General features: G+C 37.5%; 2 protein-coding genes across 3 annotated transcripts; one reads left to right on the top strand and one right to left on the bottom strand.

Annotated features, from left to right (window-relative positions):
* Positions 1-4547: 4547 nt before the first annotated feature.
* Positions 4548-12395, bottom strand: LOC141599400 (uncharacterized). Of its 2 annotated transcripts, none has more exons than XM_074419386.1 (9): positions 12204-12395; positions 10301-11937; positions 9625-9790; positions 9418-9541; positions 9206-9318; positions 8612-9106; positions 7406-7711; positions 6109-6198; positions 4548-6023 (listed from the first exon to the last, which is right to left on the bottom strand). In XM_074419386.1, exons 2-9 carry the CDS (start codon positions 11839-11841, stop codon positions 5055-5057), a joined length of 3804 nt encoding a protein of 1267 aa, XP_074275487.1. In that variant the 5' UTR covers positions 11842-11937; positions 12204-12395; the 3' UTR covers positions 4548-5054. The 2 variants fall into 2 exon arrangements, with proteins under 2 accessions (XP_074275487.1, XP_074275488.1); XM_074419387.1 differs by lacking the exon at positions 12204-12395 and adding an exon at positions 12048-12179.
* Positions 12396-14068: 1673 nt separating this feature from the next.
* Positions 14069-16867, top strand: LOC141600727 (protein FAR1-RELATED SEQUENCE 5-like). Its single transcript, XM_074420972.1, has 2 exons — positions 14069-15238; positions 16862-16867. Exons 1-2 carry the CDS (start codon positions 14069-14071, stop codon positions 16865-16867), a joined length of 1176 nt encoding a protein of 391 aa, XP_074277073.1.
* Positions 16868-18653: the final 1786 nt, after the last annotated feature.

Below are 18653 nucleotides of genomic sequence, written 5' to 3'. Positions count from 1 at the left end.
ATGCAAATGCTTCTTGAATGATCACCCATGGAAAATTGAAGTCCATCATATCTATAGAGAGGCCAACAAGTGTGCGTATTGGTTGGCGAATGTAGGAGTTGCTCAAGATTATCAAACGATCGTCTGGGAAATGGACAATTTCCCTGCCCATTTAACTCGGTTGTTGCAGCAGGATATCGGTAGTGTGGCTTGGCCGAGACTCGTCCCAGTTGATAGGCCTTAGTGTTTTAGTTTTGTTCTTTGTTTTCTGGTTCACGTTTTTATTAGTTTTTGTTTATTTCGTTTTGGGTTGAACTTCACTTCTTGTAACCAAAAAAAAATGATAAAACTTTAAATAGAAACAAAGTCATTCCAACAATTGAGCAAAAAAATAAAACAAATGTAATCAAACAGGAAGTTGAAACAGTTGGGAAAAGAAAAAAAAAAAAACACATTATATCACTAAAATATAAATCAAGTAATTAGGGAAAATAGGTAAAATAATAGGAACTAAAATAATAAATTGAAATTTGAGACATAAAAGCAAATATGGGTGTAAAGATGTATTGGAGAAGCGTCCTGTAAACTCGGTGCGTGAAGAGTCTCACCCAACAATGAAACTAGGAAGGAACACGTACAACAACCGTAAGTAACAACAAATAAAAATGACACCACAATTTCTCACAAGGAAACCCTTCTCAACTAAGGAAAAAACCACGGCTCTCTCGCCAAATTAATTCACTAATAAGATATAACAAAGTTCTTAGAGTACAATCACGTACTAGTATTGTCAGTCCCTCTTAAACATTATCTCACTCTTAATTATTCTTTTTAATGGATGTTGAACACTCTCTTTTCTCTCTTCTAGAACAAGAAATATTCTCACCAATTTATATTAATTTGTCTGTCTATATTTTTGTGTGTATAAAACTATTACCACTAATAACTATTTATACTAAATATAATCTTAAAACTTCTCACAAGCCATTGATTGTTCTAATTAAAACAATCCATAACATCTTATGCATTGTGTTCATTCTCCAAAAGCGTAAAACACTTTACGTATTTGCTTGTGAAACATTCTACACTTTATTTCAACATTTAATTGTTGGAGTTTTTGGGAGATTAATCCAACAATTTCCTCCCTCGACCAAAAGCTCCAAACACCTCAACTATCTCGGAAAAGCGGACTTTCTTCTTTACGTCGATCTTACCTTTCACGCTATGTCCATCCACATAGCAAATATTGTTTTTCGTTTTCTCCCCTTGCAACCAGGGGCGGATCCAGGAATGAAAAGTACGTTGGGCTAGGCCAAAATTGGTGGTCGTTAGTCATATGAAGTCGTAAGCTTGTGCGTAAAAATATATGAGTAAAATATATACTCGTACTATCGTATAGTCTTTTACAATGCAATTCAGTTTTCTATTAATTTAACAACGTATTGACATTTTGTAATGCGACGAATAATTTAATTACACAATTATAGAGTAAGACTGTCTCATATTATGGCTAGGATGGTCTATGTTTATAAAAAAACTATTCATTTAATGCTAATAAATGAGCGATGTTTTTATATATGCGATTGTCTCATAGTATAAGATCGTCCCACTCATAACTACTGATTTAATTAAGGAACACTAACAAATTACAATTGTCAACTTATGTAATGAACAACTAATATATTAGAAAGATAATTCTGTTAAAAGAAAATGTGTTGTGTAAAATATAAAGTGTTGGAAAAAACAAAAAGTGTTAAATACATAAGAGTTTTAAGAGAAACAAAAATATTGTATCAGGGTTTGAACCTGCGTTGGCATCCCAAGGAGAGCCTTTGGTCAGTTTGATTATACCAGTTGGACTACTTTGCATGATTGAGTTTATGGTAAACTAAATTTTTTTATCTCTAAAACTTGGTTGGGCTGAAGCCCATATAGCCCTTCACGTGGATCCGCCCCTGCTTGCAACACCAAGCTTCTTCCACCATACACTTTGCACCACTTACCACTACCAATATATCGATTACCTTGAGTCGTCAACACACCCAAAGAAATAATGTTGGAACAAGCTTTAGGGACATACCTCACATTTTTTAAAGTTCTTATGGTGCTATCATGGAGTTTCATTCTTACACTCCCTACACCCTCAACTTTTAATTTGAGACCGTCACCCACTTTGACATGTCCAAAGTCTCCATTATTTTTCAAAGTATCAAATGATCCTTGGTCGTTACACACATGCATAGAGGCACCCGAATCCATCGCCCATTTTTCTTGACATTCCACCTCATCTTGAGTAGTCAAGAATATGCCTTCATCATCACTACTATTACCACACACCATATTGAAAGAATTACCTAAATATCAACTTTAGCTTTGCCCAACTTTTCTCTTAAAGACTTCACACTTTTCAAGTCTTCCTTCATTATTGGACAATTTCGTTGAACATGGCCCTTCTTATGACAATAATAACACTCCACATTATCCATGTCTCTAGTGCGCGACTTTAATCTACTTCTTTAGCCATCTCCATATCTTTGTGATTTTCTTCCTCTTTCACAACCATCTGCCACTAGTGCCCCATCACTTGATGATGCATTTCCATCTATTTTTGCCATCATCCTCTCATTTTCTCTCACCACCGTTATTGCTTCATCCAAATAAATTTTCTCTTTACCCACGAGCATCGTCATCACAATGGGTCTAAAACTCTTCGGCAATGAAGCCAATAACAAGAGAGCTTGCTCTTGATCCGTTATCTTCTCATCGGCATTCAAGAGTTGACACACGAGTTCGTTGAATTTATTTATGTGGTCTTGTAAATTTGTATCACCCTCCTCCATCTTGAGTTGATACAACTCCCATCGCAAACATAATCGGTTGGTGAGCGACTTTGACGCATACATGCCTTGTAACTTTTCTAACAAGGCCCTCGACTCCTTTTCGCCCAAAAGATTATACTTAATCTCCGGTACTATCGCCAACCTTATCATACTCACGGCTTTCTTTTTATTTGACTCCCAATTAGACTCACTCATCTGTAATGGCTTAGTCAATTCCAAAGCCTCATCAAGACTCGAGTGAACTAACAAGTCTTCAACCGTGCTCTTCCACACCATAAATTCATTTTTCCCATCAAACAATGGAACATGAAATTTCTCCGCCATCTTACTTATGATTAATAAGTTCCTCCCTAAATCGAAATCTCCACACCTCCCAGTATACAGAACCTGGCTCTGATACCACTGTTGGGGAAGCGTCCTGTAAACCCGGTGCGTGAAGAGTCTCACTCAACAACGAAACTAGGAAGGAACACGTACAACAATCGTAAGTAACAACAAATAAAAATGACACCACAATTTCTCACGTGGAAACCCTTCTCAACTAAGGGAAAAACCGCGGCTCTCTCGACAAATTAATTCACTAATAAGATATAACAAAGTTCTTAGAGTACAATCACGTACTAGTATTATCACTCCCTCTTAAACTTTATCTCACTCTTATTCTTTCTAATGGATGTTGATCACTCTATTTTCTCTCTTCTAGAACAAGAAATATTCTCACCAATTTATATTAATTTGTCTCTCTATATTTTTGTGTGTATAAAACTATTACCACTAATAGCTATTTATACTAAATATAATCTTAAAACTTCTCACAAGCCATTGATTGTTCTAATTAAAACAATCCATAACATCTTGTGCTTTTTATGATCATTCTCCAAAAACGTAAAACACTTTACGTATTTGTTTGTTAAACATTACACTTTATTTCAACATTTAATTATTGGAGTTTTTGGGAGATTAATCCAACAAGATGATAATATAAGATTTAGTGTAAAAATGAAATGAGCTAAAACGAATTAAAAATTAGAATATTTAATTGAAAAAGAAGAGGGCAAGTACTAGTTAATTAGTAGAATTATGAAGTGAGGAAGAGAGATTGATTTTTTGGGGGGAATGATATAAAATGAATTTAGCGAAAATAAAGCTCAATTAGTAAATTTAAGAAAAGAAAGTGAGAATTTGTCATATTAGTAAAAAATAAAATATGGTGAGTGAAATTTAATTCAAAATTCGAGTAATTATATTTCTTATTAAATTATCGTCATCTAGTTTAACTTGGATTTGATCTTGATAAATTGCAAAGATGTCATCACTTCCTCTCGAGTAAAACCAAGTCTCTCTAGTTTGTTAGCCTATCCAAATGCTTGAACGGGTTGCCCGAGTCTTCATATAAACAAAGCCAAAATATGCATTCAGATAATTAAGGATTTGTGTTGGATCAGAATTAAAAATACGTTTCAAAACTTCATTGATTTTTTTTACATACTTTGTTGAAGCCCGAACAAAATCGACACCAAAGAAAAATTTAAGGAAATTACCTTCTTTATCAATTTTTTGACATAAAGCTCTTGTTCCCACAACACCACCAAAAAGCCCCACCCGACAACCCTCCCCACTCCCCACCGAGAGTACTAAACTCAAGTCACCATAGTGTAAAACTTTCACAAAAAGCAACGTAATACAAAGTACATACTCCGTATTAACAAACTTGCGACAATTGAAACATGATACACAAAGTCTACTTGAAATACAATGCGGAAAAGTACATCTTATAACATTTGTGACAATTGAAACACATGATACACAAAATCTACTTAAAATACAAGCCGATAAAATGTACTCTGTGGAGCAAATTTCAACCAAAACATTACACGACATCTACGAAAATCTAAATAACTAGTCTAGATGATTAGCGAGAATCAAACAGATCATTGATATTTCAATTGAATATACGATATGAGAACTCCTGTTAGCACTGACGAATTATCGTTACTCGAGCTGCTCTTCACCACCAAAATCAATGCTCCAATCAAGGAGTACACTGCTCCAAAGTTGGCCTTTAAGATTATCACTAGAGAGGCTGCGGACAGAATTCAGCCAGGTAGGGAGTATCCAATCTGCCAGAAGACCCACAAGACGGAGATATGGCCGGTTATATGACTTGACCTCAATCGGGGCAAAGACTGTTGGTGATGTGCTCGGTTTCCTCATATCGTAGTTTCTATCTCGCAACTATCCCCTGCCAGCATCCGATTTCCTCCTCTTTCTAAGAGCTCGTCCACCGGCTTCCTCCTTCTCTTTAGTTTCATTCTCATTGGTAGCGTCAGTCTGAAGCTCATCATGTTTACCTCTCTTCCTAGTTGTTCGAGGTGTGGTGATCGCTGCTTCATTTTCTTTAGTAAATTTACTTGAAGAACCCTCAACTTCCTTTGGGGTGCCACCACCCGGCACAACTCTCTCCTTCCCTTTAGTTTCATTCTCCTTGGTAGAATCAGTCTGAACCTCATCATGTTTACCTCTCTTCCTAGTTGTTCGAGGTGTGGCGATCGTTGCTTCATTTTCTTTAGTAAATTTACTTGAAGAACCCTTAACTTCCTTTGGGGTGCCACCACCCGGCACAACTCTCTCCTTCTCTTTAGTTTCATTCTCCTTGGTAGAATCAGTCTGAACCTCATCATGTTTACCTCTCTTCCTAGTTGTTCGAGGTGTGGCGATCGTTTCTTCATTTTCTTTAGTAAATTTACTTGAAGAACCCTTAACTTCCTTTGGGGTGCCACCACCCGGCACAACTCTCTCCTTCTCTTTAGTTTCATTCTCCTTGGTAGAATCAGTCTGAACCTCATCATGTTTACCTCTCTTCCTAGTTGTTCGAGGTGTGGCGACAGTTTCTTCATTTTCTTTAGTAAATTTACTTGAAGAACCCTCAACGTCCTTTGGGGTGCCACCACCCGGCACAACTCTCTCCTTCCCTTTAGTTTCATTCTCCTTGGTAGAATCAGTCTGAACCTCATCATGTTTACCTCTCTTCCTAGTTGTTCGAGGTGTGGCGATCGTTTCTTCATTTTCTTTAGTAAATTTACTTGAAGAACCCTCGACTTCCTTTAAGCTGCCACCACCTGGCACAACTCGGGCAATGCTTGCTTCCACCCGGGATGGATGATGGTTGAAACTCCAACGGGCATTGCCAAACCATTTATCAACCTACAAAGGAAAAGGAATCTAAGAGAAAAGCCGAAAGGGGGGAATAGAATATTGACTTAGCTGGTGTTGAATCAATTAACCAAACCTTGACAGGCGTGATACCAAGTTCCTCTGCGAGCTTTTCTTTTGTTGAACGATCGGGGTACTGATTTTCCTTGAATGATTCATGAAGTCTCTGTACAAGATCTCCAAGTTAAAAACATTACTAGCTAAACTTGCAAAACTGACCTAACACGAAGGACGTGACACAATCCCAATCTTGGAGTAGACCCAAACATGACTTCCGACAAAATGTTTGGATATCCAATGTCTAGATATCTAAAAATATTTGAACGAGATACCGATATCCATATTTCTTATTTTACTTGAATAATTAAGTTTGAAACAACCTCCTATTCATCATCAATGATCCGCTTTTGTTTCTCTACTAGGGTCCGGGGAAGGGTCCCACCACAAGGGTGTAATTGGGGCAAGCCTTCCCTTGCCATTTTGGCAAGAGGCCGTTCCAAGGACTTGAACCCGTGACCTCACGGTCACAAAGCAACACCTTAACCGGTGCGCCAAGGCTCTACTCCAATGATCTGGAGATAAAATTTAAGTCCCACTTACATACACATTTGTTTTCGTGATGTTTTTCTCTAGAAGGAGGGAGATGAAGTTGGTGGAGGCTAGACTAATGATTTCGATTAAGGAGCTGTTAAGATAATAAATTACTGTTAAGAATGTTTAGTGAAGTTAACATGGGAGTATTATGGTTTAACATACCCGATTAACAGAAGTACTAGACGGAATTGTGTTATAAAAGTACGGTTAAAAATGAAATGAGAGAATACAGGGGTAAGTCATATAGATGGAGATTTAAAAAAGCAGGGGTACAGATGAGAAAACAACTTAAATACGAAGGTACTAGACGGAATTGTGTTATAAAAGTACGGTTAAAAATGAAATGAGAGAATACAGGGGTAAGTCATATAGATGGAGATTTAAAAAAGCAGGGGTACAGATGAGAAAACAACTTAAATACGAAGGTGCAGATGAGAAAAACCCAAAATATTTACAGCCACCACAGACCCAAAAACAGCCGAACAGCCGAACCCAAACTGACCTCAACCCTGACCCGATGATGGTGTACCTGAAATTACCCAGCCCGTGATGACTAGCCCTAAAACTGACCAAAATGACCCAATTGTCAGGTCTAAGTCTAACAACCATTTTACATTCAGAGAAGAATAAAAAAAGGTAGATTACTTTGAAATAGTTTACATGCAAAACAGTTTGTACAATGTACCAAAGTAGTCTAAATTGCTTAGCTAGCAACTGAACATTCGGAAAAGCAGCTAAAGCCAGGCACGTTAAATGACACCATGATTTCGATAAAATACCTGAGTGATAGATTCTGGGAGTTTGTTATAGGGTGGTCTCTTCCTGCTCGTGCCACCAGAGGTGGTGGCCTGTGGGGTTTTTTGCGATTTCACAGTCAAACCATTTTCAACTTCTTGATCGCCCTTTGGTCGTCCTCTCGTTCGAGGAGTAACTGCAGGACTAGACCCATCAGCTGAAACCAATGCATCCCCATTAGCAGATGCTGAAGCTTCTCTTTTAGCACTGGACTTACTTCTCGTCGTACCAACATCATCGTTCCATTCCTCATCATCACTTGAATCCGAAACTGCATTTCCATATGCTTCCTGAACCATAGCAACACATCAGACACACGCACTGCGTGGAACATGTACAGAATAAATAAACTAAACGAGCTCTACAAGACCGTCACCAAGTCCTGAAGAAGTAGAGATCATCACACAATAAATCAGATGTTGTGGTATATGAGATATAACACACTCTTGACAAATGTTACTGTATCAAGGAAAATTTTCCAATCGTAATAAGACATTATCATACAAGTATACAATCATAATAAGACAATATCATACGAGTATACAACAAGGCAAAGTTGATTTGAATTCAATCATTTCCAAGGACCATCATAACAGATTTGCAACAACATAAGTAGAATACCACATGACCACATGATTTTCTTGTTACCAGAACTTCAAATGGCAAAAGGTTCAAATCTTCAAACACTACATTAGTATATAATAACAATTCAAAATCCTCAACTCATGATCATCACCAACAAGTTAGACTCCATACAGTATTAGCAAGCAGTACACCAATTCAGTCTCAGCCCAAGGCATGAGAGGGAAGATCAGTTAGACTAGACAGCTACACACACAACATTGGGGGGAAAAAACATGCATGCTCGTGCATAGACACACAAAAACACAGCAATGGGAGAAGAGGCCTTATAGCCTTAGCACAGCGATGAAGAAGAGTCTATATCTAGCAGATTATATCCGGGAACCTAAGCAATGACACCACTGCATGCATAAAATCATAGGGGTCAACGCAATCATCCACATGTTAAAGCCTTCATATAACTAACAGCCTGACCAATTGAGGCTGCTTTGTCAGCTAAAAGGATGATAAATTTATGCTCAAGATTCGAGGCAGCTTCAAGGTGTTGGTTTGAGCTTATCGTAATTATGAGCAGTCCCCCATTTTTTCAGCACAGAAGAAACTCTTACATCATAGAGCTTCTTATAGTCCAATCTTTCAATATGTCTTCTGCCAGAAATAGGCAAGGAATCGTCCAAGTTCTGATCCGGCTCAATAGGTAAGGAGTCTCCATTTTCTGACATATCATCATTCCCACCGGTGGCTCTTAAATCCTCAGATGCTGATGTAAAATCCGAGCTTGAACTTGCACGTTCATCATCATCATCATTAGCATTTGGAACATCAGGATTAAAATCATCATCCTCCGAATCATCAGAGGGAAGCCCAAGATATTGGTCATCCTTAGATACAGCCGCCAAATCCTCGGAAGCAGATGAGAAGTCCGACTCATCAGATTCATCGGAATCAGACCCACTGGAACCTGATTCTTTCACTTCGTCTTTAGAACCATCATCTTGACCATCAGGGTTGTAATCATTATCGTCAGAATCATCTGATGGGAGCCCCATTATATCATCCTGCTTGAGACCAGCCATTGCTGCTATCGCCTCTGGAAAAACTTTCTGCATTTGATCGAAGAAATATCATTCAGAAAATATTCCTGCATATGACTGAGCACGCATGCAATAGAGAACAAACACCAAGGTGATGTCTTGTCTTACTTCCCAACTGTCTTCAATAGAAAGTTTTGCTCCTTGAGAATCATTTAGCAAATCAATGCAGTCAAATTTGCAATCACAAGCAGGGCAAAACCAACCTTCATCACCAGGTGGAACTGAACAAAGGATGAAAGGAACACAAATAAATAATTGTAACATTATTTAAGAATTCTACGACGGAAAACAGCTACAACCAACAAAAGCAGTAAAGTTACTTTCTTCAGTTCGCAGAGGAGGTTCTAAGCAGTATTGGTGGAATCCACGATCACAATTACCATCACAGAGTATAATATCATTGCCAGCGAGCAACTCTTTGGACCCACACTTCGCACAGAAAATCTGTAACAGGAGGACAAAAAACTCAGATTCTACTTTTGAGCATAGGGTTTAATTTTCTGAGGAACAGTTACTTTCAGACTTACATCTTCACTGTCAATGAGTCCATCATCATCATACAAAGATTCTGGAAATTTCCCTTCAGTAGATATTGAATCAAGTCGGTGAAAGAGTTCTCTAATCTTCACCTTAGAGCGATTTATATCAGCTTTTGCACGCTGAAGCTCCTTCTCAGGCCTCAACTTCTCTAAGCTGCAATTTCAATAGAAAAAATTAACACATTCCGTATATGGACAAAAATAGAAAGCAATTCAGTAGTAAAATAGTAAAATCATGACTTCTGCCTGGTGATCAGTAGTCCATAGTGTATACAAGCGGACAAGCCTTAAAATGGGAATGAAGAAATCGCTAAATCAGGGTAATCTGGACATTGGGGGAGTGGGGACGCAACCCAGACTACTACGGCCCTACACTTTTCAAGTGCTGATGAGAATCTGTGAAATGATGAATAATTGAAACTTAAGTGCTACTGGTGAGTCATCCTAGACTTAAAAACAAATGAGCAGTGAGATTCTTTAAGAAGCATGGAACTGGACAACTTAACTAAACGTTTATATCATTGAGAAGATGAAAAAAAATGGACACGGATTATATTGCTTTCTTTAAAACTATAATTATAATGCAAGGTCAATCATACCAAAGTAAATTGGTATAGGACGAGGCAAATAATCAGAAAATCAGACTCGAAACAGACGAACAAACCTCTGTCCTCTCCAACCTTCACTGGAATAAGCATCAAGTAGGTTTTGCTCATAACTTATTCTGTGCAGTAAGTATCTCAAATGTTTTCTCATTTTTGAAAATTGATCCGTAGTTTTTCCCTTCACCTCCCCCTTTTTCCTTCCTCTTCTTTCCACATTACTGCCTTGTGTATTTTCTAAATTAGCAATTGGTTCAGGACTAATAGGACTCTTTTCCATCTTGGACCTCAAGGCCCTTGAACTTGATGCTGAAGTTTGTTGGGGAGTCTTTTTTGATGATGTTGCTGAACCGATACTAGGCTTTCGACCACGGCGTGATTTTTCACTTGCTTCATTAACTTGTATTGGAGTCTTAGAACGGTGAGGCTTCACAGTAGGATCAGTAGCTGGAACTCCGAGCACTACAACACATCCTTTCTTACCCACTACATGAATAGATGGTTCGAGCTGCTCATTAAGACTGGTTTTCTCATCACAAGCAGTAAATGTCCCTTCCACAATTCCACCAGGAGGTTTTCCAACCTGGTCTGCCATGTAGGTTTCCTCTTTACATGCATTGTCTGGTTCAACTTTAGAGGTTTCGTCTTCTTTCTGTTGCATCTGATCATCATGTACCCCTAAAGGAATGCCATCCTCCTTGACTTTAGATGATTCGTTAAATTTTACACCTTCCACAAGGCCTTCTTCCTGGAAATGTACAGCTTCACCTTCGGGATTCAAACTTTCACTGACTATATCAGATTTTACTGAACTGGTAAATATATCTCCAGGGATCACTGTTTCACTTTTTGCACATTGCACACCGGTCAAAACAGCCGATGGTTCGCCTGTCTCACTCTCACGAGACAACATATGTTCATCATCTGCAGCCGGAATGTCGCTGACGATTTCCACAGATTGTTTCGCAACTTCATAAATCGATTCCCAGCTAACAACTCCTGATTGTTCAAATGTCTTGTTCTCAACCTCCCGGGGGCTCAAACTTTTTCCTTCTGTCGTCTCATTGCCGCAACTTAACACTTTGTCACAGTCATTCCTAGCATCATGACAACTATCAGAATGAGGTACTATTCCCTCAGTTCCCATCCCATCTAAACTATTCCCCAACATCTTCTCATTGCAATGCATTCCTTCACTGCCATCTTCTACTGGCTTGCATCCCATATTCTCACCATCACACACATTACCATGATTTGGTTCCTGAGCGGCACAATCACTCCCAACATTATTACCCATCCCAGATTGTTCACCACCCTGAAATCCCGTATCAGAAAAATCCAACACCTCCTCAACAGCTTGCACCGTGTTCAATCCCTCCCCATAACATTTCCCCAAATCCCAGTTCGTTATATCACCACCATACCCCCCATCATTTCCAACACAAGAATCAAAAACCGAACTCGACCCATTGTTAACACCATCAAAACCACAAATTTCCTTACTTTCTGGCGCTGCAACAGGCGCATCTCCACAAACAGCACTACTCTCGTTTATTCCACTAAATTGAGCTGGATCAGTGTTTGTATTCTCAACACCAGACATACCCAAATCAATAATCAATCAATCTACCACAACCCTAATCCCCAAAAATCAATTTTCCCGCCAAGAAAAACTAAATAATCCTTCAACGAAACTTCCCTGCAGTGATTAAATATACCATATCTTAACATAATTAAACAAATCTCAAATAATAATCAGTACTAATAAATAACAACAAACACATTAATTAATTTTATATCATTACTCACATTTGAAGCTGAAACTAATAATCATATCATCTAGGAAAACAAATGCTAAACATTATTGAAAAAATTGATTTTTAGGGTTTAGAATCGAAATAAAATAAAATAAAATAACGAAAATAAGGAAGAAAGAGAGAGTAAAAGGGGGGAAAAAGGTAATACCTTGGGTGTGTATGAGCGAAGGAAATGAAGAGAGAGAATGCGAAATGTTTGGGGAAATATGGAAACGAGGGTTAAGGAAAGACGGTGGTCTTATGGATGGTCAAGATTCAGTCTCATTCAGCAACTTAGTGGGTGCTTTGGGTAAGTTTAGGTGTGGTAATGAGACGAGAAAGTTAGGTCACTAAGATACGGAGGTGTGCGTATGTAGAGATGGTAATGGGCCGGATCTGAACAGGGTTTAATAGGATTCAGATCCAGATCCGCGATGCTAAAACCGGATCCAGATCCGATCCAGATCTGGCGGGTCCAAATTGGCTAGATCCAGATCCGGGTAGGATCCGGGTTACCCACAGGTCCCATGTATAAAATATTTAGAAAAAAAAAAAATTTGATTGGCAGCAACTTAAAAGGGTTCGCTTATCCATTATGTGTTTATTATATCATGTCCGTCATGAATAAATGAAGAGGGCTGTAAAACGTCGTCGACGCTTTTCATAAAAAAGACGTCCCTTACCCTTCCTCTTCCTCTCTCTACCTAATTCTCTCCCAAGCAAACAACACTAAAAAAAAAAGATGTTCTAACTCGGTTGAAGAACTACACGAGCAATCCACATCAACAAAACAACGATTCAATATCAAACAACGAGCAATCCACATCAAATGCTAACAACGAATTTGAGGTACGTAATTACACAATCTATTTTCATTTCAATCGAATTAGTATGATTATTGAATTACATGTTAAGTTGTTATATTGACCATGTTAAGTCTTCATAGAATTAGGATAAATGGAACAAACACGCCCAAACCCGTCGAAAATATTTGTAGTCGTCAATTAGGACGTAGAAACTCAAACTCCCTCATGGAGAGGGACGTGTCGATTCAAAGTCCCCCATGGAAGGGGACGTGAACATTCAATGTCCCTTATGGAGAGGGGCGTGAACATTCAAAGTCCGTCATGGATAGGGACTTTGAATTTCAAAGTCCACCATGGACAGTCTTTGAATATCAAAGTCCATCACGGGGAGGGACGTGTACTATTCACGTCCATAATGGGTTGGGACGTTGAATGTACACGTCTGTCATGGTGATGGACGTGAATATTCAATGTCCGCTCCTGGTTCAGACTATTAAATTGGTTTTTCTTCATTTTATTTAGTTTTTTTTCGTAAGTTCAGGTATTTTTACATATTTTAGCATCTAATCATTATTAATTTTGTGTTTTAACAGGATTCATTTGAGGAGTTTGGTGGAAACGATGTTAATTACAACCACCTATTTGAGACGATTACATGTTTTGCGAGTCGGGATGAGGCATTTGAGTGGGCTCAAAATATAGCTTTTGATAACGGGTTTGCCTTAGTAAAAGCATCAAATGGGGCCAAAAATCGTAAACAACCCGAGTTGGCTCTTAATTTCGTTGTTCAAGATACGGCCGAACTAAAAAGAAGATCGATCCCGATATTCCCGAGAAGCCTAAGAAGAAAGGGACAACTAAGTGTGAGTGTTTGTTTCGGGTTCGAGCCGTTCAAAACCGGGCTAATGATATAAATGGGAAAGAGTTGATTGTTTGGAACATTTTGACCTCGGAGAAAGGTGGATATCACAACCACAAAGTACAAAGACGGTCATAGGCATTTTGCTGGTTTGAATGCCGAAGAGAAAGAGTTCGTGAGGCAACAAGTCCGGGCGTCGATTCCCCTGAGAGATATTAAAAATGGTCTTCATCAAAGAACTCCCGATAAACCCCAACCTACAAGCGCCCAAATTTATAGTGCGGCTAACAAGTTTCGGCGTGAAATTAGAGGAACATGGAATACCGCTCAACAAATGTTGGCTGTAGCCGTTGCTGCTAATTATGTGGAATGGCACAAAAAAGATTCCGAGACAAATTAAAGGAGCTCAGTCATGTTTTTATGGCTCATCCGGAAGCGGTTAAACTCTTCCGTGCTTACCCACATGTGGTTCTTATTGACTCGACGTACAAGACAAATGTTTACAAAATTGCTCTTGTTGAGGTTGTTGATGTAACACCGTGTGGGTCTTCCTTCTTAATTGCTGCGGTGCTCCTTCCGTCAGAGTCGGAAGACGATTATGGGTGGATGTTGATGAGATTAGGGGAGCTACTAAGTTGTACAGGTTCATCTATTTCTGCCTTTGTCACTGATCGGGATATGAGTTTGATCGCCGCTCTTGAGTCCCTTCATCCGAGCACTCCTCGCCTTTTGTGTCGTTGGCACATTAACCGTGCTGTGGAGAAACAAGCACTCTCAAAGGAGAAATTGGGGTACAAAGATATAATAATGCACAGTCCAGAAAGAGGTTGGGACCGCGTGATCAATGCATCCATCATTGATGAGTTTAGGAGCGCTTGGGAATGTTTTAGTGAAAAGTGGGAAGAGATGGCGCTTTATGTGATCAGTACATGGGGTAAATACAGGAAGAAGTTCGTGAACTGCTATACAAACCAATACTTACATCTTGGAAACACGGCCACTTCCCGAGTAGAGTCCTCCCATTCACTTTTAAAATCTTGGTTGAAGAGTAATAACCTAAACCTTGACACTATGTGGTTCTGTATTCATTCCATGCTTGAAGCGCAACACTCGAAGATTAGATATGAGCTAGAGGTTTCGAGGATTAGGCCGCGAATTGGAGATCGTGTATTTTCATTGTTGCAAGGAAATGTGTCTATCAATGCCATTGAGATAATGGAAGAAGAGATTAAGAGAGGGATAGAGCTTGGGAATGTGTTGGAAGAGCATTGTGGATGTGTGCTAAGGGTTACTCATGGATTACCTTGTGCTTGTACATTGATCCATTTGCAAATAATGGGTAAGAGGGTCTATCTTGAAGATGTTCATGCTTTTTGGAGGACCTTGGAGTACGACAATGTTGGTGTAACACCCAAGACCGATGATGATGAGTTGGAGAAGCTGTTTGCAGAAGCTAGAGCTTGTGACCCGGCTAAGAAACGGGTAATCATTGAGAAATTGCGAGATGGTCTTCACCCGGAAGACGAGGAAGTTCTACCTGTTGGAGCTTGTGTCCTCCACAAATTAGTGTGATAACATTTGTAAATCTCTTACAGGTTCACAAGGGTATACTTCGTATATTTAATCAGTTGATTAACGTTTACCTAATAACGGTTGGCTTGCTAGAAAGTTTGACGTTATTATCATACAGATGGCGGTGATCAACTGGTCCCTAAAGGTCACACCTATAGGATGTGTTTGAGAAATGTGGTTATATAAATATAATTACATTGATGCCCAAAATGACTAAAAATTAGTCAATGTGTTGATGAGATAATTATTTAATGAAAATTAAATAATATAAAGTTGAGACGAATTAACTGTCAATTCGTAAAATAAATATAATAAGTTATATTTAATTAAATATATATAATGTTAGTTTGGACGAATTAATCTGTTAATTCGTAGTTAACTATAATCAGTTGTATTTAATATCAACAAGTTGAATGTGTCATAGTGGTAATAGTGAGGGTACACAAACCAAGAGGTCATGGGTTCGATCCTTACTAGATGACAATTTAACACACTTTATATATTTTTGGAAAGACCAAAATAAGGAAAATACACTCCTTATTTTCGGTCTGTTTGGACGAAAATTAGGAGGTTATTTCTTTCCTAACTGATTTCAGATTTCGGTCTATATAAAAGAAAGGTAGAGAATTATTTCTGACCTAATGCTTTTTCTGACCTTGCATCCTCTTTCTCATCACAAGAACACAAAGACAATAAAATTTTACAGAAAATTTTAGATTGATTTCTAGCATAATCAAAGGGCATATCTCAGATCGTCTTGGGTGCAACTAATAGGCGAATATCAATTTTGATATTGTTCTTAGGCCATATTTGCTAGGACCGAAGGTTAATTCTAAATTTTTTTACTTATGTTTATGTATTTTATTTTATGACCTTAGATCATCTTTATTGAATCGTTATAATCCTTCTCGTTTAAGGGAAGTATACAGACTTATTTCCCACAAGTGGTATCAGAGCTTAAGGCCACGATTTTAATTTTGATGATTTTCATAAAATTGTATGTAAACTTATAACCTAATTTTCGAGTATATAAATTAGGGTTTCTTTTTTTCGGTTAAATTTTTTGGCCGAGATATTATTTTTTTACGGCCTGTTTTTTTGCTTTGTTTTTCCTTTTGTTTGATGATTTATATCCAATTTCTTTTGATCATATCTTTGTTTTAATCGGTTAAAATTATCATATGAAGAATTGGCGAATTTTGATTTAATGCATATTAAGTTAGAATAGATATAGTAGCATCATGTCATTGATACAAGAACTTGTTTTTGCTAATAGTTTTAGCATATATATAAGGTTAATCATGCTTGTTAATCAATTTGCTAAACCATGTTCTATTAGCAACTGTAAACTTTGTTCTTCATCAATTTTGTTTTAGGGCTTTATGCCGCAAAAGGAAAAAAAATTTTGACGGCTCAATTTTGTTGTTACCGTGAAAAAAAAAAAAATTAAGTTTTTTTTACCGAATTAGAAAAGGAAAAATGGGAAAGTTTTGTTTTTTCGAAAAGAAAATTATGGAAAGTTTTTTTTCCTTCTTTTCTCTTCAGTTCCAAGACTATACAACTGGATGTACAATGCTATTGTACATCCAGGGGTAATTTAGTCTTTTTCAATTACTTTTGACAAAAAAAAAAAAAAAAAAAAAAAGAGAAACAAGAGTAACGTTATCCCAATTCCCCTTCTCTCTCTAACTGCTTCCACATTTTTCTAACTCCTTCCCATCTTTCCTCCATCTCCAGTAAATGAATCATCTTCTCCCTAAAATTGTTATATCAACCATTATATCTCTCTTTCTTCAATCAATGGCGGATGAAGCTTCGACGGCGGATGAAACTTCAATTGTAACGTCATCAATGGAACATGAAACTTCGAATGAGCATGAAACTTTAATGGAAACTGAAACATTTACCTCTGATTCAATGGTGTTGGAAAGACAAATAGATATTACGTCTCCCTGTCAAGGTAAATTTTTAAGTTCGTATTCTTTTTATAAAAGCTCGTATTTTTAAGCGATTAATTTGTGTTCTTGTATTGTTTTAACAATAGCTCGTATTCTTATCTTAGTAAGTCGTATTCTTATGTGCTTGTTTTTTTAAGCTCGTGTTCTTTTAGTAATAGCTCGTATTTTTAAGCGATTAATATGTTATCAAACTTTAGCGTCTTACAAGTCTGGTTTAATACTTTAAGCTCGATAAGTGTCTCAATTAGCTTGTATTCTCGTATTATTTTAACATTAGCTCGTATTCTTATTACGATAGCTCGTATTCTTATGTGCTTGTATTTTAAGCTCATGTTCTATTTATAAAAGCTCATATTTTTAAGCGCTTAATTTGTGTTCTCGTATTATTTTAACCTTAGCTCGTATTCTTATTACAATATCTCGTATTCTTATTACAATAGCTCGTATTCTTATGTGCTTGTATTTTAAGCTCGTGATCTATTTATAAAAGCTCGTATTTTTAAGCGTTTAATTTGTGTTCTCGTATTATTTTAACATTAGCTCGTATTCGTATTACAATAGCTCGTATTCTTATGTGCTTGTATTTTAAGCTCGTGTTCTATTTATAAAAGCTCGTATTTTTAAGCGCTTAATTTGTGTTCTCGTATTATTTTAACATTAGCTCGTATTCTTATTCCAATAGCTAGTATTCTTATGTGCTTGTATTTTAAGCTCGTGTTCTATTTATAAAAGTTAGTATTTTTAGGCGCTTAATATATCACCAAATTTTAGCGTCTTACAAATCTGGTTCAATATTTTAAGCTCGAGAAGTGTTTCAATTAGCTCGTGTTCTCGTATTATTTTAACATTAGCTCATATTCTTGTTACAATAGCTCGTATTCTTAAGTGTTGATATTTTAAAGCTTCTGTTCTTTTAGTAATAGCTTGTATTTTTAAGCGCTTAAATTGTGTTCTCGTATTAGTTTTACATGAACTCTTACAAATCTGGTTTAATATTTGTAGCATGGGTTGAATGTGTATTTGATATGCTTCTAGGTACCAAGGATGCAGGGTTGAAGCAAATATGCATTGTCCAAAGGGGAAGACAAAGAAGGGGGAGAGATTTACTAGGAAGAGGAGTTTGATCTATATTCAAACTAGTCGAGCTCGTGGGAAACTGAAGGCCGCTAGGACTCGTGCACGTAAACGCGCAGAAAATATTGCAGAGAAAGTGGGAGATAGAGTTGGAGTTGTGACTCCTACTAGCCATGTGGGTTTCGCGAAATTCTGATGACGCTAGAAGATTATCACTGATAAATGTTTTAACTGTTGATTAGTTGCATTTTAAACTGGTTTTGTAGTAGTGCTGCTCATTTACGTGGTATTAAAGTATTTTGATTAACACTTAATAATTATTGAGAGCAATTGTGGTCTTTTATTTGTAA

The sequence above is a fragment of the Silene latifolia genome, chromosome 9 (genome assembly GCF_048544455.1).
Source record: "Silene latifolia isolate original U9 population chromosome 9, ASM4854445v1, whole genome shotgun sequence".
In the NCBI taxonomy this organism is placed as follows: Eukaryota; Viridiplantae; Streptophyta; class Magnoliopsida; order Caryophyllales; family Caryophyllaceae; genus Silene; species Silene latifolia.
The sequence above is the reverse complement of the archived record's forward strand: the minus strand, read 5'-3'. Positions and strand labels throughout refer to the sequence as shown.

Excerpts from the sequence above, each read along its gene's own strand:
- LOC141599400 (XM_074419386.1), bottom strand. The coding sequence starts at position 11,841 with ATGTCTGGTGTTGAGAATACAAACACTGATCCAGCTCAATTTAGTGGA. Across the intron at positions 9,107-9,205 it reads CTATTGAAGACAGTTGGGAA|AAAGTTTTTCCAGAGGCGAT; the intron begins GTAAGACAAGAC and ends GATCAAATGCAG. Across the intron at positions 6,199-7,405 it reads TCCCAGAATCTATCACTCAG|AGACTTCATGAATCATTCAA; the intron begins GTATTTTATCGA and ends GATCTTGTACAG.
- LOC141600727 (XM_074420972.1), top strand. The coding sequence starts at position 14,069 with ATGGCACAAAAAAGATTCCGAGACAAATTAAAGGAGCTCAGTCATGTT.